The sequence below is a fragment of the Medicago truncatula genome, chromosome 4, assembly GCF_003473485.1.
Source record: "Medicago truncatula cultivar Jemalong A17 chromosome 4, MtrunA17r5.0-ANR, whole genome shotgun sequence".
Lineage (NCBI taxonomy): Eukaryota > Viridiplantae > Streptophyta > Magnoliopsida > Fabales > Fabaceae > Medicago > Medicago truncatula.
Window position 1 is genome coordinate 45,649,687 of NC_053045.1, and position 27,074 is coordinate 45,676,760.

Sequence of the window (27,074 nt, forward strand, 5' to 3'; positions counted from 1 at the left end):
AAGTAGAAGAGAAGTTGTCAAAATTTGCATATTTTTCATTCTAAAAAATATGTACATACTTTTGTTTATATTTGGTTATGGATAGAGGTACTAAGTAGTGCACTAAAAGTTTTAGTAGGTCATTTTGAAGGGTGATTTTACAAATTGTAAAGTGCTAAGTTTTGGCTGTCTTCCCTCTGTGGCTTTCGTGTGGATACCACACTCCCTTCAATTTATTAATATCAACTTTAATTTGGTTGCCACTAGCCTGTGGCGTGCACACTCTCAAATATTTTTATCCATTCTCTCAACATTTTTCCAAATATATTTGACTCTGTTCCAAAAAAAAAAAAAATGCCAAATGCCTCATGAGTCATTATTTCATCTGTGTACTATACTCCCACTATCTCGCATTCGTTTACTTTTATAGTGCTACCTCGGATTACTTTCTTCATATTAATCTTTTTTCTTGTTTGTTCATTAAAAAAAGTGTACTTTGTCGATAGGGTCGAATTTTATTTATGGTTAAAGGTAATGCGTGAGTCTTAAGAATATTATTAATTACATTCATATTTTAGAGATAAAAATTAGAGTATTTTTTTTTATCCCTTTTTATTTTTAATATGAGACGAGGAATATGGAAATCCGAATTCGAACCGGAAATTTTCATAAAATGTCTTCACAAACAAACCACGTACGGTAGCAATGGGCACAATATAAAACACGCTCGTACTGAAGCAAGAGTAATATCTAAAGACTAAATAATCTAGGGCAAGTTGAGTGCTTAGGAGTTCTACCATCATTCTGCTGTTTTATCACATGCACAGATTTGGTTTGAGTTTATTTGGAAGCTTATACAACCAATTTCATAATGTTTTTGTCCTTCTTCCAATATTTATCAAATATGCACGGAAACTATAAAACGTACGCTGAACATAAAAAGTTGATTTGTATGGCAAATTCTACATTACACTCAACATATTTGAGTGTACTGGTACATCAATCCTTTAATTTTATAGGTAAATGAATTGTTTTTTTGAAGAAAAATATTATTTTTTTATCATTTATAATTATAATGATTAAATCTTATTCATCAAAAGTGTAAACGAAATAATTTTTTTTTTAATTTTTATCGCTCATAATAGAGAATTTTGATTATTTTATACGATAATATGTAAAAAAATTACTATGATTCTTATAAACAATGAATGATGCGTTTTTCTTCTGAAATCACATTTTTTAAAATATAAATGCCGACAAATAACTATTTATTTCATAAAATTGATCGTTAGTTTATAGATTTATGAAACAAGAGTACCAGTATACCTCAATGTACCAGTGTACCGTAGAAGTTCCCGACTTGTATAGATTACATTATGGTGGAATATATGAGATTTGGATAAACTTTTGGGTTATGAATTTTTAAATGAAAAACAAGAACTATTAATTAAAAAATTGTCACCAACTTGTAGAGCTAGTGCCATCCGCACTACCTCCTTTCTCCTTTATCAATAATAATTTATTTATGTGACAATATACACTATATCTAAAGTTAATTAATCATATCCCTCTCTAGCTATAAATATAGTTCATTAGAAGCATGAGTTCTCCACAAGCTCTTAATATCATATTCCAATTTCCTCTTATATTTCAACACTTGATTTATAATTGTACCCTAATTTGTCCTTCATGGCCTCACAAATTGGAGCAAGAACTAATGGGATCTCACCAAACAATTTCGAGGTTGAGATCCCTATCCATGCTAATAGTTCTCTCAAAGTTGAAAAAGAGAGCAACAACATTGATTACTTTCAAAGGGCACAATGGCTTAGAGCAGCCATGTTAGGAGCCAATGATGGACTAATCACCGTTGCATCGTTGATGATTGGTGTTGGAGCTATAAAAGAAGACATCAAAGTAATGCTCCTAGCTGGTTTCGCTGGTTTAGTAGCTGGTGCTTGTAGCATGGCAATTGGTGAGTTTGTTTCTGTTTATACTCAATATGACATTGAGATAGCTCAGATAAAAAGAGAAAGAGAAGCTAATAATAATAACAATGATGATGAAAGTAGTGAAAGGGAGAAATTGCCAAATCCATTTCAAGCAGCCCTAGCATCAGCACTTGCATTTTCTATTGGTGCAGTGATGCCATTGCTAGCAGCTGCATTTATAAAGAATCACAAAACCAGAATGGGTGTTGTTGCTGCTGTGGTTAGCTTTGCATTGTTGGTGTTTGGAGGAGTTGGTGCATTGGTTGGAAAAACTCCTTTGATGAGGTCTTGTGTTAGAGTTCTTATTGGAGGTTGGATGGCTATGGCCATTACTTTTGGTTTCACTAAATTGATTGGCAATACTGGACTTTGACTTTAATTAATTAATGTTCTCATTTTACTACTTTTGTTTTGAAGTTATATGATCATTCTGTTTCAGGCATATATGTTATCGCAGCATAAAAATTGTGCTATGTCAGTTGTAGATATTAAAAAATGATTAAGGATTATAATTTTTATGAAAATAAATTGAGCTCTCAAAAGATAATATTTACCATTTTCCTAATCTCTTGTCAAGAACAAGAGATTTATAAAAGTGACCAAAAAATTGTTCTTAATTGCTCACCAAAAACAATCCTAAATATGTCTCATTTCCTCTCTTCACCTCACTCCATAAGAGAAATTTTAACCATTGTATTTTTAACAAACATATTGACAGAAATTTTCTCAAGTTCATTATCTGTCACAAGAAAAGTTTTAAGCAACACCAAGATTGAAGAGATTCCACTTGTAACAGTTTTACTTCACGCTCATTATATCAGGAAATTTAACAATATGTCCTTCCGCAACACTTAAATTAATAGGATCGATTTAGTTACTTGCTTCATCTTTACTAAAGGTAAATTCTGCTCCATCTTTATATCTCAATTTTTTAGTGATTGTTGGATTTGATTCAATTATTTATACCTCAAATTTACTTTTATTTTGTTTTTGTTCTCACATTCCTTCTAAATACTTGCAACTAGAAGACTTTTGTTGTTTCCAGAGAAGCTATGAAAGATGGTGTTACAAGCCAAGAAGATTTTTGTTGCATTAGCTTGCTTAGACCCCATCATGGCTAATGTTTTTTTTTTGTTGGAAAAAATGATTATTACTAGGTTTAGTTAGGATATCTTATTTCGATTTGTAATGTTATCCAAAATCGTTGATCTAAATGTAGTATTTTGAATTGTTTGGATCATGTAAAAACACTTATGTAATCTTTAGATTCAATGTGGTGGATTGAGTACAAAAACTCCTATAGATAATCCACTTTTTTCTAATCTATTTCAATTATAATTAGTAACATTTTTTGGTAGATTTACAATTTTTTAGTCTATACAATTTTGCGATACTTTTTACAACTTCTCAAAAATTATAAATGTAATATTTTTTGAGTGCCGGTGATACAAAAAGTGTTACAATAATGTAACATTTGCGACATTTTTTGAATGTATAGATAATACTATAAAATGTAACTAAAGCTTCTTAGTAACATTGGCTTTATCTAACAATTGCGCAAATGTTACTGATTTTAATTAGTAACATTTTTTTGATTTAGTGACAATTTTCATATGTTACTGGATGTCAATTATGTTGTAGTGATTGAAGAAACCTTGCTGTTGAAAAGTTGATGGCAGGGCGTGTTGGCCTGTTTTGTCACTCTACTTCTTGTATGGGAAGAAACTCCATGCAGATACATCATATTATGGCATATAAAGCTCAATTTCGACAGCAAAGAATCTTTATCAACATTCATATATGTTGAAAATAATTTCAAGCATTCATACATGAAAGACAAAATCTAATTCTTATTCACAAACACTACTTTTTTTACTTGATAAATACCACTCTTTACACACACACACACACACACACACATATATATATATATATATATATATATATATATATATACACACTTTTGTTTATGAAACTAATTGTATACCACGAACTAAAATATTGTTAATTAAAGAGTGCATTTTTTTTTTTAATCAGCAAATTTTATTAAAATTCAGATCTCTATTCAAGATGAATAGAGATCGGTGAAATAGAAAATACAAACGAAAGACGCTCTATAAAATAATACATTTCTTTATAGTTACGTTTTACTAGGAACATGAAGGAGATAAGGTATAAACAAACAAAGATGAAGAGATAAAGATAACATAAAAATCTTCTTCAAATAAAAAAGATAACATAAAAACCTTGGATATAATATTGCACAAAGTAGCCACGACAAACACAAATTAAATTCAGTAAAGAAAAACAAAGACAGTTCTGATCAATAATATTACAGGGGTCGGAGTAATAACGTCATATGGTGGTTTGAAGGAGTAACATGATAAGAAGGTCACGAGTTCAATTTTCCCACAAACAAAAATAACAACTAAGGACTAACATTTATCATGAAATAAAACGATAACACTATTAAAGTGATCAAAGTCCAGTGGTGCCAATCAATTTGGTGAAACCAAAAGTAATGGCCATAGCCATCCAACCTCCAATAAGAACTCTAACACAAGACCTCATCAAAGGAGTTTTTCCAACCAATGCACCAACTCCTCCAAACACCAACAATGCAAAGCTAACCACAGCAGCAACAACACCCATTCTGGTTTTGTGATTCTTTATAAATGCAGCTGCTAGCAATGGCATCACTGCACCAATAGAAAATGCAAGTGCTGATGCTAGGGCTGCTTGAAATGGATTTGGCAATTTCTCCCTTTCACTACTTTCATCATCATTGTTATTATTATTAGCTTCTCTTTCTCTTTTTATCTGAGCTATCTCAATGTCATATTGAGTATAAACAGAAACAAACTCACCAATTGCCATGCTACAAGCACCCGCTACTAAACCAGCGAAACCAGCTAGGAGCATTACTTTGATGTCTTCTTTTATAGCTCCAACACCAATCATCAACGACGCAACGGTGATTAGTCCATCATTGGCTCCTAACATGGCTGCTCTAAGCCATTGTGCCCTTTGAAAGTAATCAATGTTGTTGCTCTCTTTTTCAACTTTGAGAGAACTATTAGCATGGATAGGGATCTCAACCTCGAAATTGTTTGGTGAGCTTCCAATAGTTTTTGTTCCAAGTTGTGAGGCCATGAAGGACAAATTAGGGTACAATTATAAATCACAAGTGTTGAAATAGAAAGAAAGAGGAAATTGGAATATGATATTAAGAGCTTGTGGAGAACTTATGCTTCTAATGAAGGGTATTTATAGCCAGAGAGGGGATATGATATTATGATTAATCAACTTTGGTTATAGTTTATATTAATTGTCACTTAAATTAATATTGATAGAAAGGAGAGGAGGTGGTGAAGAGAGCACTATCTACTAGTTGGTGGCAATTTTCTTAATTAATAACTTTGGTTCACCGGTTAAAAATTCGTAACCTAAAAGTGGATCCAAATCTCATATGTTCCTCTTAATGGAGTATATTCTATATCATCTAACTTTTTATAGTTTCTACTTTCTGTACATATTTGAATCATGGACAAAAACATAATTATGAAAATTAATGAGCACAAATAAGTTAAATCCCTAAAAAAAAGTTCGCAAAATGATTGTTAATGTTACCTTAAGTAATACTCCCTTTAGTGGAGACTAGCTAGCTCCTATCGTTAGATTCAACCTTTGTTGGTTAAAAAAAAGATTGGTTTGAAGGAATACAAGATGCTTACATCGAAAAATAAGTGAATTCTTGTGTGCTTTTAGATTAGAAAAAATGTGAAACTCGGTTTAATCTAAGTAAAGATCCTCTCTGTTACATAAAATGGAAATCATTATTATTATTGTTTTGGTGTATAAATATTCGATTAATGTCATCAATTCTCGAAATGCATGCATTTATACCCTTACTTTACTTTTAAACTATAGTAATTGATATTTCATTTCTGGTAGGAAATAGATAGAAAAGGAGTGGATCTCAACACGTTTAAGCCCGCCATAATATCAACAAAGATTTTAATGGATTAAAATGGCTAGGTCTAACACAAACTAAACAAAATAATAAACGGGAGCTTCTAGGGTGCAGTCATGAAACCGTTGTACTCGTAGGCATTTATTTTGTTACTTTAGAATCAGATCGACTTGCTATATTGTACAATCTTCATTTAATGATGTGCAGCATGAAGTGGTAAACATTTGAGTGGTGGTATGGCAGCAGCACTGAGGTTCGTGAGAGATCCAGTGACATCTATATACGTTGGATAGTGGCAGTACGGTGTTTTGGTTTCTTCCATGACATGACAAGAGGGGTGTCCTGAAATGTTTTGAAACTTCGATCACAGCATGAATGTAATGTGAATAGAATCAAAACTTGGCATAAAGCAGTTGAGTGATTCTCCATACTGTATAAGAAATTGACACTTAGGAAGTAGGAACTCCTAGCTCCTAAGCATACAACATCCTTTATTATTTAGTCTTATTACGTAATTCCTCCTACAATAAGTGTGTTTATTAGTAGAAAAAAATAAAATAACGTTTTATCTTGAAAATGATTGTATTGTAACCAACGGTTGTTGTTTGGACACATGAATTACCTTGAAGGCTTGAACCATAAATAAAATTAGTCTGACCAAGTACATTTTTTTATAACAATTAATGTTTTTCTAAATTAAATTTTCACACAGTAACAAATCAAAAATTGAAAGATAAATATGACAAAAGAAATCATGTAGATGACTATGCAAGATAGTGGAAGAATATCCTAATCCAAGTACAAACATGAGGCATTTGGCATTTGATAATCAAGTTAAATTAATTATTTAAAAAAATGTTGAGAACCAAAGTGAGCACGCCACATGCTAGCTAGTGGGAACTAAAGTGAGTATTAGTAAATTGAAGGGAGTGTGGTATACACACGAAAGCCACGGGTTGCGCACTTTCATTAAGCAAATAAAACCAAAGCTCAGCACTTATGTCTTTTTACAATTTTGTTAAATCTCTTTCCAATTGACCTAATTATTGCTTTCTCCAAAACTTTTAAAGTATGTTTGGATGGAGTAATGTTTTGAGAAAATTTAATTAATTTTAGGTGAATTATATGGTTTAGATGATAATTTATTATTTAATAATTTTGTTGAAATTTAAAGTTAGGAGAGGTATGAACCAATACCTTTCAACAGTGATTTCTTTCTACGAGCGATTATGCCGAGGAAGAAACTTTGTTACAAAAATAGAGGAAATATGTCCAATGAAAAAGACGATTTCCCATGAAATTCTTGATTCTAACAAATCTTCATTAAGATTGTCGTGAATTCATACTCAAAATCAAACCAATAAACTTAGATGTGTGGAGCAAAAGAGAATTATTAACCAATATCAAATTAACCTCAAGCAACAACAACAGACCTAGATCTAATCTAGGGATCAAGTATAAAGCCCAAAACCACAAACATAAGATAAAGAGAGAAGAAAAACAAACACACTAAGAAATATTTATCCAGTTTAGTCTAACAATTACCTACTATGGGGGAGAGATTGATCTCTTCAAACCATTATCAATGAGTTTTTTAGAAAGAGATAAAAAAAGGTTACAAGAAATTATCTTCACCAAATTCTCTAAGAACAAGAGACTCAATATATAATTTCACTCACCTAAGGTGTTTACAAATATTTCATAATCCAAGAGAACCTCTCACCAAAGACTCTCAATCCTAAAGTTACCTCCTTTGATTTTCCAAGTTTCTCTCTCTTGAAACTCATCTCAAAACATGAAGAATGAAGCTATCTAAAAATAAAAATAAATAGGTAAACCGTCAATAGTTTTTTATTTTTTTGCTTTTGCTATGGTTTTGTAATTAGTTGTTTTATTTTACAAACTAAAATGATATATAAACAACTGTGATTTACCCCACACAAGGCGTACAAAAGGCAAACCAACCAAAAGTATTTACAATAGTTATGATAACTGTTTTTTTTTTTTTTTTGGTCAGGAGTTATGATAACTGTTTTTTAAAAAGGAGCACCACCAAAACAGAAAAAAGATTACAAGTGGGCACCCGTACAAAGGAGCGGATGTTTGCACCAGTCATGATAACTGCTTTCTATCTTTGCACTTCTTGCATTGGGGTAAGATTTTTTTCGATTTTAATATTATATTATTTTGGCCTAAAAAAAATCTTTAAAAAACTATCAATAGTTATAGATCACATGATAGTTTTACTTTTCATATATTCTCAATAATAATAATAATAATAATAGTAATAAATAATAATCTCATTGTACTATTAAGTCGGTTTATTGATGTTTCCATCTATTTAGAAGTCGGAAAATGTTTAGCATGCACTCATTAAGTGTATACACCTTGAGGGAGAAACAAATAAAAAAGAATGATATAATAAATGTGATAGGTTAATGATGTGATAGCAAGATAAATATAAATGAAAAATAGTGTTGAATGAATATAGGAAAAGATGAGGTGTACAAATATTATTGTTGTTAGAAGTCTAACAAAGTTTTTTTTTTAACAAGTCAAAATGAATTTTATATACCACCAAAATAGCTACCCCAACACAAGGAGTGCAAGAGAAGAAAGAATCCAGAGAACATCAAGTGTTTTACAATAGAAATAACGAAGAAAAAAAAACTACTCAATAGTTTAACTCACCATCAAGAAAGGATTAACCCATCAATGATGAAAATCAAAAGCTAGACATTGGTGCTTAGATTTCAACCACCAGAACCATAATAATTTAACTTTGTTAAGCAAGTGACAAAGTGACTCTTCCTTCGACTTAAAACAACATTTATTTCTCTCTTTTCAAATTACCCATACACAAGCAAGCCACACCACATGAAAATAGTTCCTTGATGATTTTGAAAACTCGCTCAATGCACTGAAATGAATGCAATGATCAATCAAACTTGGAGGATTCACTAACATAATACTCATCCATTAATTGACCTTGCTCCTTATCCACATTTCATTTTTTGAAATAATGGACACTTCTCACTCTTTCCGATCATTGGCTGCCACAGTCCACAGAGGGCCTACGAGATTAATTTGTCTAAGGCTTTGTTTGGAAGTTTGGAGGGGAAGGGAGGGGAGGGCTTTGGGGTGGTGGTTGGAAATATATACAAAAATGGACAAAAAATTCAATTTTTTTGAAAGAACAGTTCTTTAGAGAATGATAAACTAATACTTATGATTAATATACTTTTAATTTTAAGAATATTATAACAACATAGATTGAATTTGAAAAATTCATATAAACCTCCCGAAACCCTCCTCCAACACAATTTTTGAGTTCCCCCAAATGAGGGGGATTTTTTATTATGAGTAAAAAATTAACCTCCAAAGCCCTCTCCTCCCAATGTCTTCTATTTCTTCCACTTGCTCCTTCCTTTTTTCCAAAATCCTCCCATCCAAACTCTCAAACAAAGCCTAAGAGTTCTAAATAGTTAACTTCACAATTGTATATTGATAGACAAATGTTAGTTATGATGTTAGTATTTTACTCTTCTGTTAGAGTTTGAACTTTAGTTCTTTCATTTCTTAACTCATTTAACCTTTAGTTGAAACGAATTGAACTACTTAACCCCTCATCTAGCTTCGCAAATATCAATTACTTGAACTTTACTTGGATAGCAAGTTGCTTCTATGGATACCTGTTCTTCTATATACTATTTCATTTTTCAAATTTTATGAAATGTGAGGCCCATAAATGAAAATAATAGTAGGCGGATTCCTTGGAAAATAAATTGGAATAATTGCAAATGACTTTATTTTTATTGGTCCAACATGAATCAAATGACAAATTAGTTCATCCTAGCGTTTGCCCGCCAAAGCTCACAATGAACATAAATGAGTAGTTATTCGAATGATATAAGGCAAGAGTAAAGATTTAAATTGGTCTTTGAGAGAAAAAAAAAGACCCATTTCTCATATGGGAAATGAAAAACATCAATTTGATCATCAAAAAGTTTCAAATGATAGTCAAATTAATGATTAATTAAGACAATGTTTAACAACATTTTAATCTCAATCAAAACTAATTTAACCGACATTTAATATATTTGAGGATCAAATTAATACTTTTCATTTCTAAAAAAATAAATAGGTCTTTGTATTTTTTTTCTCAATGACCCTTTTAGACTTTTACTCAGAAAACAATTAACTAAAAATGAGGGACAACATTCAAATTTCCAAATCCAAACCACTACAATGTGCAAGTAATTTGGTTAACCCAAAAGTGATAGCCATAGCCATCCATCCACCAAGAAGGAACCTAATAGAAGATTTTACCTTTGGTGTTTTACCAAGCATAGCACCAACACCTCCAAACACAACCAAAGCCAAACTAGCTATTGCCATAATCGCAATAATCCTAATCTTATAAACTCTTATAAATGAACCACTAAGTAAAGGAACCAAACCACCAATAGAAAATGAGAATGCAGAAGCTGCAGCAGCTTGCAATGGATTAGGCAATGATCTTCTTTTCTCCAACTCAATCTCCAATTCTTTCTCTTTTCTATCACTTGTTCCTAAATCTCTCATCATTTGACCAATTTCAACTTCATATTGTGTGTACACAGAAACAAATTCTCCTATTGCCATACCACATGCTCCTGCAATTAATCCCGCAAAACCCGCGACTAACATTGTTGCACTGTCTGTTTTAACAGCTCCTACACCCATCATTAGTGAAGCAACAGAAACTAATCCATCATTAGCTCCTAATACGGCTGCGCGAAGCCATTGAGCCCTTTGCCAATAATCAATATCTGAAGTTTTACAATTTTCTTTGATTTTTATTTGCTTTTCTTCCATTTCCTTTGTAGGATTTGGAATTGTGATTACTTTGTTTAGTGACTCAGAATCACATATTGTACCAACGGCCATTGGTACTAAAAAAAATAAATTAAGAAAACAAGGTAAAGCTCGAAAAAAAAGAGAGAGTAAAAGTAGCTTCTTAATAAGAAAAAATTGGAGATCTTAGGGATAAATCATGAATGTGTGATTGGTCTGTTTATTTATACAAATAATGCATTTGGTAAAAATGAAAATATATGGTTTGGATATTTCGAAGGGGCAAAGGAAAAAAATTAATAACCTGGCGTCACGTATAAAATGGCAATCACTAGATACATTTTTTTGTATCATGGGATATTTTTTTATTAAGTATATTTAATGCGACCTTAATAAAAATGTATTCAATAATAAAATGTAAGAGTATTTTAAAAAATTATAGATTAATCTTCATATAGTATACTTCAAGGACAAATTAAATCCCAGGTAGTACAATCTGTAAATAAAAGAAAATAAACAATTTCGTCAATGACCTTTCATGATAGTTAAAATATTTATACAGTATACATAGGCCAACGTGAATGGGCAAAAAAGATGGTAAACTATGTAATATTTATTTTTCGAGGGGGTAAACTATGTAGTTGTGGAGTATGGAATTGTGAATGGGCCAAAAAAAGTTTAATTTGTGCAGCTTAATTAATTAGATTTATTTATACACAAGGCATCATGTATTTTAGATTAGAATATTATATTCTGCAAATCATTGGAGTTGGACTTAGATCTCAACGAAATGTCCTAATTGAAGGGTTCGTAAAGGTTCAAAAGATCAATTTCAGTTGGTTTATGCGGTCGCACCGAGGATTAGTCTCAAGTCAAAAGAGACGAAAGTGTGAGTATATCCCAAAGGAGGGCAGAAAGTCCAGCTTACTATATGTTCGTTTTTCCTCAAAAAGAAAATAGCGGGTTTCCAACTAATTGAAAAAAAGCACACCACTCCATTTCACATTTTTTTTAAACGGTCAATATTAGTAATTAATTGTTATATATTTTATATATAAAAATAATTATTATATTAGTTGAAATCGGCAAATATGCAATTTAAGAATAAAAGATATTTTTTTCGGACGATAGAATGTTAGGGGAGCAGTCTCATAAGTCATAGCTCAACTGGCAAAAATGCTGAAATTGTTAGACCGGACGTCATGATCGGGGGTTCGAACCTCGATTCCTCCACTTTGTGTGTGTGAGTTTATGATGGCTTTGTCATCTCTTCTATCTACAAAAAAAAATGTTAGGGGAGCATTATTGCAACCGGACAAGGGTTAATCAATTCTTTCTCGAGTCTACGGAAGAGTATTTCAGTCTTAAAGATATCAGACTTAGTCAAAGTTCAGTAGAACTGGACAATGATGCATTTAACTCATGATTCGTGGTTTCAACACAACTAACTCTTTAAGGAGTAATTGACATGAACACGTGTTTCAAGAGAGGACGTGTACATTGGACTTTGTCAACGAATTATGATGTGAAGTGGAAAGTTGTCGGATGAACGTGGGTCGCTATGCATCCCTCAATGAGGGAATATTTATGCACTACATGCGCAAATAGCCGAGTAAGACTAAATGCTATATGCCATGTCGTTTGGCAAGGAAGAATAATTTTTCCCATAAATACTAATCATGTACAATGCAATTAACGCATACATGCAATCAAATTCAAGTTATTTACACAATTTTATTGGTTTAGCCTCCCGCCTTTATCTTTAGTTTAGTAGCTAAAATCCAAATATTCGTACTTATCACTCTAATGGAATAGTTAATGAAATCAAAGTTGAGGGGAAAAAATTTCTTCCTCCATATAATTGTTTGAAAAAAGGGAATCATTGTTGAGGACTATCAGCCAATAGCTTGGCTGAATCTCTAGTTCAACAACAAATTTGGTATGTCTAGTGGGACAATGAGCTCTTTACCACTGAAAAATCAGATTCTCTAGGTCAGAGTATATTTGATGTATGAACCTCAGATCTTAAAAGAGTCATGACAATGATATGGATAAACCGTCATCGTCAATATCAAGATGGTCAGACCAACAAAGATAGAATGTACCTTCACAAATGTTATGAATGTCATTATGCGTGGCTCCTCCTTGTGTACCTAAAGCATCGTCGGTTGATCCACCTACGACTTTTGTAGTAATGACAATGCTTTTCATAAAACATCAAATTAACATAGGAACACATGACATCATGTATCAAATCTCACAACAATCAATTGACATTGAAGAAGAATAAACTTTTGACCCTAAAATAGTTAAATGCACAACCTTTTAACACAAAATTTATATTATAAGCTTCTTAACATGTGTCCTTAGAACACATTTTAGCAACTTAAGAAGTACTTCATAGTGTACAATTATTAATTTCTTGATAAAATGAACATTAATTAGCAGCTTAAAATTATTTTGTTTTAATAACCAAAAGTATTAAGAAAAGAACTCACATAAATGCATACTTAAATCAACAATCCTAAATCCAATTTGTCGATCACATACATAACGATCTAAATCAAATTCTTGGATTACTAATTAAACAGAAAAGCAACAAATTTGTCTATTTGAAGTATACTATCCCTCTCTTTGAAAAAGAAAAAAAAAAAACTCTAGGCCTCAATCTTTGTTTCTTCTGTTTTTGGCTTCTCTTCTTGACCCTTTACTTCCTCAGTCTTAGGTTCTTCTTCCTTAGGTTCAGCCTTCACTTCCTCAGCGTCAGCCTTGCCTTCTTCTGGCTTCTTTGCCTCCTCCACATTCTACAATATAGAAGTGGTATTATTAGGAGAATGCGATGGTTTATGGGAATTATTGAAATTAGACAAGCCAAACACGAAGAAAATAAAATAAAGGAAATGCTAACAAATTTCTTTAGAATACTTATTAAGACAATTAAAGTGACAATGTTATCTTAAAATTGACATGTTCAATACATTGAAACTTTAAAATGTAATTTTTTTTATCAAACTTATCAACTATTTTCTTTTAAATCATTATCAAGTACTTTTAAGACATTTGTTAACATGATCTATAATATAAATAAGGATATTTTCTGTTATTTATTTATAAGAGAAATTTTTTAAGTTCATAACAAAAATTGAGGGTGGCCCAAACATAAGGCATGTCAAGCCCTTACTTTAAGGGTGTGTTTGGATTGAGAGTTTAGGAGGAGAAAGGAGGGTAGAGTTCACTTTTAATTTTTAAATTACGAACAACATAAAATATTTTTTAGAATAAATTAAGTGTTTTTGAAGTGTTATATAATCATTTATCATGTTGTTAATTCAATTTTCTAAAAATCATTTCATAATGTCCATAATTTAAAAAAGAAAAGGAAGCCCTCCCCTCCCTTCCCCTTTTAAATCCTCCATCCAAACACACCCTAAGAAAATTGTTCTTTTCCCTTTCAAAATTGCTCATTCCCTTGATACAACGGAAGTTAACTCACGTTCAACATTTTTCAGCGGTAGTTAACTCACATTGACATTTTTTAGATCAGTTCAATCGCATTTTAAGTTGGGTCAACCATTCTTAAAAGTGTCAGCGTGAGTTAGCTACTGCTGAAAAATGTCGTGAGTTAACTTCCGTGGTCGCAAAATTTAGTGACGGAATTAGAGAGGGATTTCACGTTTTCCCTCACTAAATTTTCCTCATTATTTTTTGATTTTTTAGTAGTGCATGTACAAGGTGTACCAGGAAAGAACCAGAGTCACAGACATATGTACAAAGAAAAATAGTAAAACCGAAACAAGGTACACAGAGAAAGAAACATTAACCGATGCCCAACATAGTGAACGGACTAAGCCACCAAGCAATTATTTATTTCAATCAAAAATAATTATACATACTATAAAATAAAAATACAAAAAATAAATATCAATTTATGAAAAGATGAATGTACAATAAAATTCATGTCTCTTTTTGTTAATATGTTTTATTTTCTAAAAGTAACAAATTTTAATTACAGTACATATTCCTTCCTTAAAAAAAAGTACATATATAATCGATACATTTTTAACTTTCTTACCAAAAAAATGCTTAGTTTATTTTTGTATAATATAATTTTTATGGCATTATTTCTTACATTTTTTTCTTGAAAAAGGACACATCCGCTTTGTTAGACCTCGTTTTAATGTTCGGTTTAGACTTACATTGTGTTGGGTCGGCTATACTAAAACTACAGGATTTTGTCAAGCTAGTTCTATATGTTTTCAATGTTATAAAATAATCCTAATGTTATTTATAACAAATCTTAAACCATATGTTAATAAAGTCTGCGGTTTGTGATATCTACTTATCGTTTTAGCAAGGATAAACTATCTTTCAAATGAGTGACTTCATAAGTTTACCATAAGATTATGTTATCAACTCTCCCAATACTAATACCAGTATGTTATTTGTGTTTTCATTTTTAGGAAATATTTGTATATTACTTGTTATTAACTAAAGAGCATTGCTATTTATCTAAAGAGTTTTCATCAAGAATTTATCAAGAAAATGCCACACAACCAATTAAATTTGTTATTTGACGAAAGTCAAAGGAAATAATGATGTGTAATTAAGGAAAAGTGTTAACAAATACATTGTCTTGAAATTTTTTTGATAAATTTTGTCACTCTATCTATCATTTCCTTTAATTAAATTAAATACAATACATGCGTTACATTATTTACTAATTGTTATTAAACTCATCATAAATTGTATAGAAAAGGTTTATAAATTTTACCAAATGACAAATTATTTAAGAGAACCCGAATTTGATTCATCACAAATACCAACAAATGAATAGGAGGGTTAAAAAAAAAAAAACTCATCACAAATACCAACGGATCAACCTAACTATCATTTATTTTTTTAGATAACAAAAACCTAACCATTAGTACCATTTTACAATTTCGATGATCATTTTACAAAAACCTAATCATCACAAATACCAAGAGGTGGATCAACCTAACTATCATTTGTTTTTTTAGATAACAAAAACCTAACCATTAGTACCATTTTACAATTTCCGTGATCATTTTACAAAAACCTAATCATCACAAATACCAACAGGTGGATCAACCTAACTATCATTTGTTTTTTTAGATAACAAAAACCTAACCATTAGTACCATTTTACAATTTCCGTGATCATTTTACAAAAACCTAATCATCACAAATACCAACAGGTGGATCAACCTAACTATCATTTGTTTTTTTAGATAACAAAAACCTAACCATTAGTACCATTTTACAATTGCCGTGATCATTTTATGATGTATTATGGGGGAGTTGAGATCCTCTCCATTTAAGCCCTCTCAATTTTTTCTATTTAAAAAGATAGAGACATAGAGAAATTGAAAAGATTCTCACTCACTATAGGGAGCTAAACTCATTAGGTTCAACAATTTTAAAGATAAAATTAAACATTTACACTTTTTAAAACAATAAACTATTTCAAACTAATTAATTTTCAAAGAAAAAATATTACCTCATTGAGCAAGGTGTTTAGAGATTTGTTATCTTCAACAGGGGTCTCCTCTGTTGCACCAACCTTAACCTCCTCAGTTATAGGTACAGGCGCCGGCTCAGGCACAGACACTGGTTCAGGTCCTTCATTAGTCTTGGGGTTGCTGCCACAGTTTCCCATGTTGAATATGGATTAATATTGAAAAAAAATTAAGAAGTTAAAGAAATAAGAACCGTCCTTCCTCTAAGTTAACAAAGAGAAAGAACGAAAAATAAAAAGGCAAAGAAAGAAGGCTCAAGAGAGAAAATGGTATGTTAGTTAATTGTTGAAAGGGTTTATAAAGAGTCGTTACAAGTTTGTATTTGGATACTATTAAAAAAGACAGTTTGATTTTGGATTATTGTGTTCCTAAATCTTAATGGCTAACAAAATTTTGAGGAGGCCAAAAGTTGATATTACCGTAAAAAATCATTGCTTAATTTAGCAATGGATTATAAACCATTTTTTTATTGTATGGAAATTTTTTACAGGCTCTGATTGGAGTCAATAAACCGATCTTTTGTTTTTTAAGGATTAAAATAAAATAAAATAACCACATGTTGTTTTTATTAATATATAGTAATAGACAAAAACAGATTCTATGCTTTTTGTGTCCTCTTTTGCTTTTTGTGTGTTCTGTAGTAATTAATCAAAAATATATTAATGTACTAGTTATTACTAATATTTTTGCAATTAAATACACATGAAGTCACTTGCACGCAAGTAACACGGGCTTTTTGTTTTGCACAAGGGGCAAAATTCTTATCGAACTTCTGGTGCATTGCAAAGCTAATTTAACCCCATCCCCATGTGGTAACATTACGATACTTAAAATTAATTTGTTAACTTAAATATATTCTACAAGAATTAAAATACTTCTTATAGTAAACCCTGATGGCTAATTAAGTACTTCATGAGAATTAGCATACAGAGATATTTTTGTTACAAAGTAAAAACATATCACTCATTGAGATTTGACCCTTTTTTCCTTTTTGTTGAGTATGAGATTTGACCCTTTGTAAAACAATAAATTTTCTTCATTGATTACTTGTTATTAAAACAGAATAATGTTTGTATACTTTTGTTTTAAGGATAATGATTACAAACCGATAATGTGACTTGATAATTTGGGAGTGAACATCAACTATGTAGAGACCTATATCGACGGTTCAATACAAAGAGGTCCACTAACCTATAATCCTCCGCGCTCGGAGCAACATAAGACACCACATCCATGCTTAACCACACATGAGCGCTCCTCATCATATTAGACCGTTACAACGACCCATCTATGTAAGCGTGGCTCTATATCACACACAATATACAATCACACTTTACCATATTTTCACACACCTTTCTTCTATCAGTCTCATGTTGACTTGATCGTGGAGTGCTATCATCTTTTGCAAGTTCCTTCTCTTCAACCACCGCAAACGAGAACGATATACTCTCTCTCTCTCTCTCTCTCTCTCGTTTATCCTCTTCGATACATTGGCAACGTATACATGAACAATTTATCGTGTATCTCAGTTTTCTTCAAATACACCACTGTAATTGTTTTCGGTTCTGCCGTAACTATCTTATGTTACGTCCTTAACAATCGATTTCCATCCTTCTTGTGCCAAGAAAAACATTGTGGACAACTTCAGCGCCCTCGTGTATCTTCAATATGTGATCCAAGCTCTCCATAATTGCGTTGACATCATTCTCTATCCCGTCGTCAAAAACAATTTCAACACTATTGCTCCCTGTTGGACACACAAGGAATGTGTCACATCAATCGTCGTTCTCTCCCATATACTCATGATAACGCCTCTCCTTCTCCCATTCGAAAGGAGAATCCTTAGGTTTCAACAGATGATGAACTACAAGTACGACCAATGGAAACTTTTAAGTCGAAAGTTTCGCCACCGCTCCTTCAAAGAAACGAGTCGTCTCATGTTCATCCACCTTTCCTTCCTATGTTGTTCGTTCTCATTGACGTCGAGGATCATTTGCAAAGAGAATTGCTGACTGCACCATGCCGAAATCTTTGGAGAAGCCCTTAAAATTGGAGTCTTATGATGGCATCAGGGATCCGGCCGTACACATCGAACATGTGGACACCATCAACCTCTCGCGGGGGGGGGGGGGGGGTGTTAAATGTAAGTTATTTGTCCTTGCTTTGAAGATTGCGATGATGACCTGGTTCACGGGCCTCAAGGATAAATCCATCAATTTATGGAAGACAATGTGTGAAGAGTTCACTTCGCACTTTACCACCCGAGAGTCAACCAAACACTAAGGTTGCCTATAATAGACGTTATCAGATGCATCGACATAGATTAAGAAGACAACAAAGGAGAACAAGAAAAGGGAAATCTCTCATACACCAGGAATGCTTTATGTGGATCTGAGCAGGAAACCCACACAAGGCCATAAACCTAGACCTTCCCTTTGGTAGTCATGGCTAATCATGACATCTTAAGGATTTTAATAGATGAATCAAGCTCTTGTCACATCAAGTATGAGGAACGACTTACAAAGTTAGGATTGAGGAAATATAACTTAAACATCATATACATGAACAAACTTGCAATGATTCAACAGTTTCACAACCCATCCCTAGGGTTCATTGATCTTCTGGTCGTGTTTGGCGAAGAAACTAAAGTGAGGACTATGAGCATCTAATTCTTAGTCTTCCTATGCAAATCCTTTTCTACAACTGTATTTTTAAGAGACCTACTTTGTTGTCCTTAGGAGCAGAACCTTTTACTGTTCATCTCAAAATGAAGTATCATAATGCTAAGGAAGAAGTGGTAACGCTATGTGCAGACTTTATGGGAGAAAGGAGGTACCACAAACAAGTGCAAAGAAACTTGGATGCTGCGACCATCTAGAGGAAGGGAACTTCAAAGGGGAAAGCTCCTTGGCCCACAAACCAATGAACGTCAACATGAGGAACCTTGACGCTCCTCCAGTTAAAAATGAGTATGACGAAGAGAAAAGCCTTGGCAAGGCCACTGAATTCAAAACAAAATTGAAGCCTCAAAGGCCAATGCATTTCCTTCATAATTCTCTTGTTTGAGTCTACAAAGAGAAAAACCCAGAAAAGGCCACCGCGTTTAAAACAAAAATGAAGGCGACCTTGGGAAAGGCCACTGCATTCAAAACGAAAATGAAGCCTCAAAGGTCATTGCATTCAACGTGAGAGTTTTCCTTCATAATTGTCTTGTTTGAGTATAATGAAGAGAAAATCCTAGAAAAGACCACTGCATTCAAAACAAAAATGAAGTCCACTTACTGCGTCAAGTCAAGTCTTTAATTTTTCTCCACTTTAAAATGTGTAATAATGCGAAATGTAATACCGTCGTAAACATATATATTGAATAGTACTCTTTCTGTTTCAAAATACATGTCACAATCAACCACTTCCAACATATCAATGCATAACTTAGACTTTTAATATGTTTAATTCTCTAAAGTAAAAAATTATAAAAAAAATTAATATTTTGAAAATATTTGTCGAGACAAATCAAACAATATCTTACATTCTAACATTTGTATTTATATATACGTTAAAAAGTATAGTCAAAGTAAGTCACGTAAATAGTGCATATTTCAAAATTGCGACATTCATTTTAAAACGGAGGGAGTATATAGTTCTCTAAAATGGAATTTATCATGTTGTTGTACATCACAATAACCATGTGTAGTAAGAGTGAGAGTCATGCGTACATAATAGCTGGAGAAATCAGTACTTCAAATGGACATTGTATCATACATTTATACATTCATTCATACATACACAATCTAAATTTCTCGATTCTTAGAGTGAAAATTTACAATTTTAAATGAGCATCGATACTCATTTTTACTATTTTAAATGAGCACGACTCATGGACTCAACAATGGCCTTGCAGCTTCGGAATCACCAATGATTTCTGAGGGCTCTAATTCAATCTTCTTATGTGTTTCTCTACCTTTACCCCATAGCACCGCGTATAGGCCACAAACAATCAACACTCCTCCTAGTATACTATACACACACACAAAAAAAAAAAAAAAACTATATTAAATCAAATTATGAATACAAAGGCTAGCAAAACAAAAAGAAAAACATCATAAATTTGCATATTCATCACGACCAGACCAGACCAACTATATATCATCAGATCCAATAACAACATTCAAATTGGTTCAATCTCTGCAAAGGATCCATGCATACTCATTTAAATGAACTTAGATTTAGTATATAATATATACCTTCCGAGGTTTAACTTCTCATCCAAGAGCATGGATGCGACGAAAGCTACAATCAAAAGCATTAGAGGGTTGAAAGCAGACGCATATAAAGGTCCTTTCTTCTGTACGACCCATGCCATGACAAAAATCATTATTCCAGATGCAAAAACTCCCTTCAAATAATTAACACATTAAACAAAACATCAAATCCTTTATGATTCATCAATTTCACAAATCATATGATATGACCATAGTTCTAGCAATGAATTAACATTAACATGAAGCATACCGAAAAAACAACGGTGAGGAGCCTGATATCCCAACCAAGTTTCCATTGGTTCAAATCCCTCTCAACAATAAAACCGAAAATAACACATTGTATTGTTCCTATTACAGACATCAAAGCTATGCTTGATTGAGGGCATGGATATACTTCACTGATCTTAGCCTATGCCATGTAAATTAAAACAATAAATAGACAATAATTAATTAAGTTGATCATAATAATGTTGTGTTTAGTAACTAATTAATTACCTGAATGATGAGCCAGATTGAGAAACAGAAGCAACTGAGTAAGACACATAGAACACCTAACAATTCAGTGGTAGTATCAGTGACATGTTCCGTGTGGTCGTTCTTTGGATCCAAAATATTGATTGCAAAAGGCCAAATATCAAATTCTACTCCTTTGTAAAATGTCAACACCAATGCCCCAGCAAATCCAAGTATAGTTCCTACAACCTTTGCCTTTCCCGTTACTGCTCCCCAATTTAATTCCTCGAAACTACATAGACGATCACGAAAATATAAATGTGTTGTAGTGTGAAAAAATTATACAGTAAACTAAAGTAATTAAACATACCCGAAAGATACGGCCAAAACAAAAGTGACGGAGGGAATAAGGTTGTAGATAGCTGATACAAGAGTTGCTGACGTCAAAACAAGAGCTCCGTAGAATAGGTTTTGAAATAAAAGTCCGCTGTTGCATTGCATTGCATTCACATATATATATATAGGCATTTTCATCACTTTTATTAATTAATGAATCAAAATGTAACATTTATAGAATGAGTTATTAATTAAGAATGATACGATACATACGCAAATAATCCACTTAGAAGTGAAAGGTAAAACACTCTCCAAGTCATCTTCGGTCTCTTCCTGTATAGTAAGAAAAAAAAAATACAAAACATATTCAAGTTAATCTATTGTATATATATGTACGTAAGTCATTATCAGTTGTGGATAGTTGGAATTTGAATCGAGAAAGTATAGTGTGTGTTTCTTTATATAGTTTGATTTTTTTTGCAAGAAAATTTATATGATGAGAGGAAATTCAATATAAAGAATATGCTGTGCAACATATATGAGCTTTTTAAATTACGTTTAAGTAAAAAAATGTCAAGATATTCCTATTGTTTCAAATTAATTAAGGTGCAAAATGAGCACTTAATTACCTTTCGAAAATAAGAGCAAGAGGAATAGTAGTAACAGCTGCAAAGGCGAGACGATAGGCTGCAATGACTATGATATTCATTCCATCATAAATGGCAAGCTTGTAGATAATATTGCAAGCAGAAAATACCATCTGCACCCCAACCATTAGCAAGGCTGGTTTCAATGAATTCGACATGCTTCCCATCTTCAAGATCAGGCTGCAATAAGCTTTTGAGATTGAAGGACTATATATACACATTTATGGGAGGGAAGTTAGGTTCAAACTCTTCACATGATAGTTGTGTTCATAATTGTTTTCATAATGAAAATGAAAATCTAAGGGAAATAAAATTCCCATTAATCTAGAGTGAATGAATCTTGGTTTGGCTCGTAATAAGTTGATGCATATCCCACAAGCGTAAGTTCGACTCCACTGTCAATGATGCTGTGATATTTGGTGAATGATTTATAAGTGCTAACAATGATCATTATAAATCATTCACCAAATAGAGTAGTGCTATTCATCTAGAGGAATTCTATCCCGAACCGTTCCGAAAAGCAATTGTCCAATAAAATAAGTTGTTGAGCGGAAAACATGGGAGGGTAATGGGTGTAATTTATGAAATATATTGAGTAAATAGGCTCTTGTGATTCTGTCGTGATGCATTCTTTCGGGACAAATAACAATTTCCTAACCAAAAATGGGTCTAAGCGATGGAATTTGAGTGAAAAATTGGATTTTTAACTAAAAACTGCTAACAATGACTTAAAATAAAAGGACGAGAGTTAGGGAGATTAATATGGTCATTAAATTGACTATTCATGTTACAAACATACTCAAAATTTATGTTGATACCGTTTCAAATTATATAATCTGAATTGCTTTTCCCTTGAATAAGGGTGTTTAGATTCTATAATCCGAAAGAAAAAAAAAACGTGCCTTATTTTTATGGGTATTCGGATTATAAAATCTTAATTGATGAAAAAACTCATTTTTCCACCCTAAAATAAAGGAAAAACTCAATTCAGATTATAAAATCTAAAAATTATTATCTATAGTGATGAGATTAATAAAACCATTCTACAAATGCTGCAAAAGAGATTTGAACAATATTCTTCAAAGTTATAGTGTTAAGTTTTTACCATCAAACTAACATTTTATAAACATGATTTACATTACTAGTGTAAAGATTGTCCTCAATTAATATCTGCAAGACAATTAAAAATATAGGTCATGCTATAGTGCGCTGGTTAAAAAGGTAAAAAATAGAAATTGTTATTTTTTTTATTTTTTTTTTGGTGTACAAGCCTAAAGCAAAACAGAAAAAAAGAGAAAAGAAAAAAGCGAGCTATTCTCTCAAAAAGAAAATTCCAACTGCATCACTATGGAGGAGACTTTGGAGGTTTATCGGGGGAGACTCATGTCGAAGGAACTCTACATCAGAAGAGGCACCAAGCTTGGCAATAGAAATTGTTATTGAAAACAACAACTTTTACTTTTAAATAGTTAAATATACCACTTTTCACAATTTTGTATTAATTTCCTTAATTAATACCACATGGACACTCTTTAGCATTTACTTAAAAATATTTGACACTAATTATAACGTCTAAAATCAAAAAATAATTCAAAATTTCAATTTATTTTAAAGTAAATATAACGTTTATAAAAGTCATCATAAGTTAAACTCACTTGGCAGGAACATTTGTATAATATATTGAAGGATCTGGGTTCAAACACCTCACATATTTGTCGTATAAAGGTGAATTTCTTGTCATTATGATACTTGACAAAAAAAATTATAGGAAATGTTTTTTTTCATGACAATGATTAAAAAAATTATAGGAAATATTACAGAGTGTTCTTAAGACATTGTTTAAAAAAATAGAAATATTGTGTCGAGGAATAGTGAAAAATGATGAATTCTACTTTTTAAAAGTAAAAAATTGTTTATTCTAATATAAAACTACTACATTTAATTTCCTTAACAAGTATCATAAGGACATTGGTTAGCATAAATAAAAAATTATATAGTCTAAAATAAATAACAAGATATTTAATGATTCAATGTCAGGTACCAGTAATTGGATTGGGTCCGGCTCTTCGAGGAGTTGTTATCTTTTTCTTTGACTTGTTCCTTGGCTGTGTTTTTAGTTGATGCTGTAGTTTTGTTGTATTTATCTTCTCTATTTTCTTGGAGTACCTTCGATACACTGAGCCTGGCGGCGTGTGTTTGCCCTCAATATCTCTGGTGCTTTGTGTTAAGTGACCTTTTTCTCTGTACTTTTTGGGACTTGGCTCCTCCTTTATGTATATATATATATATTTCTACTTTGCCATTAAAAAAAAAAAAGTAATTGAATTGGGTGATGAAGTTCCTTGCTAGTTGATTTGTTGGCAACGATCACAAGTGTTCATATAATAGAAGCTCTGAAGAAATTAAGGGTGTGGAGATTTAAGAGAAGTTGAAGGATTGTATGGGTAATGTTTTTATAAAGAGAGTAATGAATACTATTTCGGGTATATTATTGGTGTCTTCTAAAAAAAGTGCATTATTGATGTGATTGAAGGGCTGCCGTTGCCGAAATAGAAATTTTAGAGATATAGTCAGAGGGTGATGGTGTGCAATTGTAACGTGCTACATGCAGGCATTTAGGACGAAAATGTTCCATCAATAAGTGACGGAAATATCTTTGGTTGGTCCACATAAATGAACTATAAACTATAATTCATAAACATAAAATTTATATCTATAATCATCAAGCATAAAGTTGATCCCAAATGTTTGTGACCCTCATTTAAATGGTTTTTAATAAGTGTTAGTAGCTAGTTCTGTTGTTTGGCAGCTTAATTTCTTTGGTTTAAAAGCAAAGCTTTAACTAGATGTTTATAGTGTTTTTTTTTTTTTTTTGGGAAAATGTTTATAGTTCCTTTTCTTTGCTTCTTAGGAATAGTCTTGACTTGCTTTCTCTGGTGTAACATTTATCTGTATAGGGTTCGACCTTCTCATATCTTTATTGTTTTCTTTTGCCTTTATAAAAAAACAAAAAATAAAGTTGATCATCAAAATAATTAAACTACATTAAAATTTTAAAATAATGATCAATTTTTCTTGGAACTATGTCACATTTGGATGTAGAAAGGATCTCTTATTCATCTCTTTCACTCTCACAAGGTTTCCGCTTAAAAATAATTATCAATGTTCTTCAAGAAATCTACATAATTGCATAAGTCAAAAGCAATCTAACAAAAAAAAAACTAAGTCAAATATAAAAGATTCAATTAAGCAAATTCAACGTGAATCTTTTAAAACTACTACATACATAGAAATCTTTTATATTTGAATTAAGCCAATTCTGTAGGATTAATCAAGAATATGAAAATATAATTACAATCTTAAAATTCAATATTACTTATTCAATAAGTCAAACAAGTATAAATTAAACAAGTATAGAAACAAGTGCAAGAACAGATATCCAGGCGGATGGGGATGTCCACAGCAGTCCCTTCGTGTATGGGGGATCATTTTAATCAATTCAATTTCGTTGGTGGAGCCGTTAAGGCTCGCTGATCAATTCTTCAGGTTTTTTGATTTGCAACTGCGTGGAAAATTTGAAAATAAACAAATAACAGAATCTTCAAAGGCAAATAATGTACAGTTGTTCAGATGGTTGATAACATTAAGTCGCTCACTTTCTTATGGTTGAAAAAGAAATTTCCTTCTCTTCCCTTCAATTACCATGGTTGGTGGCTTAGTCCTTTCACCATTTTGGGCATTGGTTAATTGTTATTTGCATTCTTTTGTGTTGCCTTTTATTTTTCGTTGTAAATACTGATGTAACTTTTGGTGTTCTTCATTGGCATTCCTTGTGCTAGGGAGGACCTTTTGCAGTGGTCATATATCTCATTTTAACCTCTTCAAAAAAAAAAAAGTACAAGAACATATAGGATAAAACAAACATAAATATAAAAAAGGGTTTCTGAAAGACACATAAAGCGAGAAGATGGAGAACAAAAAACGTGAATCGTAAAAGAAATTCCATTTGAGTGATAACTAGAGAGTGAGGAAAAACGTTTTAGCGTGCCGTTTTAATGACCCAAATTAATGGGAAGCGTGAATTTTTTTAGATTGGTAGGAAAGTCAATATTAAATCAGTTAAATGGGGAACTAGTCTAAAACGTAGGATTTGATTACAACAACAACAACCAAACCTTATCCAGTTATCTCATTAAGCGGGGTCGGCTATATAGATCAAATTATGTCATAGTGTTCTATCATAAACCAAATCTGGATCCAACTCATTGACCTCCAAATCCTTTCTAATGGTTTCTCTAATAGTTTTCCTAGGTATTCATCTACCTCTTTTAAATTGACTCTCATCCATTTGATCTACTCTACTTACAACGATATTTACGGGTCGTCTATCTACATGCCCAAACCATCTAAGCCTATTTTCTACCGACTTTTCTACTATAGGTGCTACCCCTTACTCTCTCTAATGGTATCATTCATAATTCTATCATGTCTAGTCTTACCACTCATCCAGCGCAACATTCTCATCTCTCCTACACTTACTAGAACTTAGGATTTGATTGTGGTAATTTTTTTTAAAGGTGTCTGTGTGCAATTGAAGGTGCCTTAAAAAATTATTTGCCAATTTGTAGTATAGTTTAAGGATTTTTTTTCTTTTCTTTTCAATGTAGTAAAGTTTAAGGATTGGTTTAACTAATGTTAGCAATTTTAACAAATTTTAAATGTCTAAAATATCCTTATCACTTAAAAAAACAATAGAAATGATAAATATTACAAGAGAGCTCAACATGAAACATAAGTGTCTAATTTGTCTTGGTTTTTTCTCTTTTTATGTCAATTTACTTTTGTATGGTTTTTATCTAACCCCTTCCCTGCAGCAAGGAATATGGGAAGGGACAGATTTATCCCGACGAAGAAAAAGTGCATTTTACCCTTCCCTTCCCATAATTTTTCACCTTCCCCAATATCTCTACACAATATTTTGATTCCTTCCTATGGTTCTAGAACACGACATGTCATCTTACAAATAAATTCAACAAGCTCTCAACCTTACAAATAAATTGT

General features: G+C 32.0%; 5 protein-coding genes across 8 annotated transcripts; 1 reads left to right on the plus strand and 4 right to left on the minus strand.

The window, feature by feature from the left end:
• The first annotated feature begins 1,609 nt into the window (after window positions 1-1,609).
• On the plus strand, window positions 1,610-2,412 carry LOC25493305 (vacuolar iron transporter homolog 4). Its single transcript, XM_013601775.3, has one exon. It carries the CDS (start codon window positions 1,669-1,671, stop codon window positions 2,341-2,343), a length of 675 nt encoding a protein of 224 aa, XP_013457229.2. The 5' UTR covers window positions 1,610-1,668; the 3' UTR covers window positions 2,344-2,412.
• Window positions 2,413-4,204: 1,792 nt separating this feature from the next.
• LOC25493306 (vacuolar iron transporter homolog 4) lies at window positions 4,205-5,202 on the minus strand. Its single transcript, XM_013601776.3, has one exon. The coding sequence runs from the start codon at window positions 5,121-5,123 to the stop codon at window positions 4,449-4,451; it is 675 nt and encodes a 224-aa protein (XP_013457230.1). The 5' UTR covers window positions 5,124-5,202; the 3' UTR covers window positions 4,205-4,448.
• Window positions 5,203-9,724: 4,522 nt separating this feature from the next.
• Window positions 9,725-10,975, minus strand: LOC25493307 (vacuolar iron transporter homolog 2). The gene has a single exon (XM_013601777.3). The coding sequence runs from the start codon at window positions 10,870-10,872 to the stop codon at window positions 10,165-10,167; it is 708 nt and encodes a 235-aa protein (XP_013457231.1). The 5' UTR covers window positions 10,873-10,975; the 3' UTR covers window positions 9,725-10,164.
• A 2,180-nt stretch (window positions 10,976-13,155) lies between these two features.
• On the minus strand, window positions 13,156-16,726 carry LOC25493308 (pollen-specific leucine-rich repeat extensin-like protein 1). Its single transcript, XM_013601778.3, has 2 exons — window positions 16,297-16,726; window positions 13,156-13,583 (listed from the first exon to the last, which is right to left on the minus strand). The coding sequence occupies exons 1-2, from the start codon at window positions 16,453-16,455 to the stop codon at window positions 13,437-13,439; spliced, it is 306 nt and encodes a 101-aa protein (XP_013457232.1). The 5' UTR covers window positions 16,456-16,726; the 3' UTR covers window positions 13,156-13,436.
• Window positions 16,727-19,932: 3,206 nt separating this feature from the next.
• On the minus strand, window positions 19,933-24,514 carry LOC25493309 (WAT1-related protein At1g25270). 4 transcript variants are annotated; one of them, XM_039833968.1, is made up of 8 exons: window positions 24,055-24,514; window positions 21,996-22,180; window positions 21,640-21,699; window positions 21,401-21,517; window positions 21,073-21,322; window positions 20,828-20,986; window positions 20,560-20,711; window positions 19,933-20,332 (listed from the first exon to the last, which is right to left on the minus strand). In XM_039833968.1, exons 2-8 carry the CDS (start codon window positions 22,178-22,180, stop codon window positions 20,191-20,193), a joined length of 1,065 nt encoding a protein of 354 aa, XP_039689902.1. In that variant the 5' UTR covers window positions 24,055-24,514; the 3' UTR covers window positions 19,933-20,190. The 4 variants fall into 4 exon arrangements, with proteins under 4 accessions (XP_039689902.1, XP_013457237.1, XP_024636782.1 ...); XM_013601783.3 differs by having other exon boundaries at window positions 21,996-22,193; window positions 24,055-24,513; XM_024781014.2 differs by having other exon boundaries at window positions 21,996-22,220; window positions 24,055-24,513.
• Between the last annotated feature and the right edge of the window lie 2,560 nt (window positions 24,515-27,074).

Excerpts from the sequence above, each read along its gene's own strand:
- LOC25493305 (XM_013601775.3), top strand. The coding sequence starts at position 1,669 with ATGGCCTCACAAATTGGAGCAAGAACTAATGGGATCTCACCAAACAAT.
- LOC25493306 (XM_013601776.3), bottom strand. The coding sequence starts at position 5,123 with ATGGCCTCACAACTTGGAACAAAAACTATTGGAAGCTCACCAAACAAT.
- LOC25493307 (XM_013601777.3), bottom strand. The coding sequence starts at position 10,872 with ATGGCCGTTGGTACAATATGTGATTCTGAGTCACTAAACAAAGTAATC.
- LOC25493308 (XM_013601778.3), bottom strand. The coding sequence starts at position 16,455 with ATGGGAAACTGTGGCAGCAACCCCAAGACTAATGAAGGACCTGAACCA. Across the intron at positions 13,584-16,296 it reads TAAACACCTTGCTCAATGAG|AATGTGGAGGAGGCAAAGAA; the intron begins GTAATATTTTTT and ends TCTATATTGTAG.
- LOC25493309 (XM_013601781.3), bottom strand. The coding sequence starts at position 22,234 with ATGTGTATATATAGTCCTTCAATCTCAAAAGCTTATTGCAGCCTGATC. Across the intron at positions 20,987-21,072 it reads CAATCTGGCTCATCATTCAG|GCTAAGATCAGTGAAGTATA; the intron begins GTAATTAATTAG and ends TACATGGCATAG. Across the intron at positions 20,712-20,827 it reads TCCTCACCGTTGTTTTTTCG|GGAGTTTTTGCATCTGGAAT; the intron begins GTATGCTTCATG and ends AATTATTTGAAG.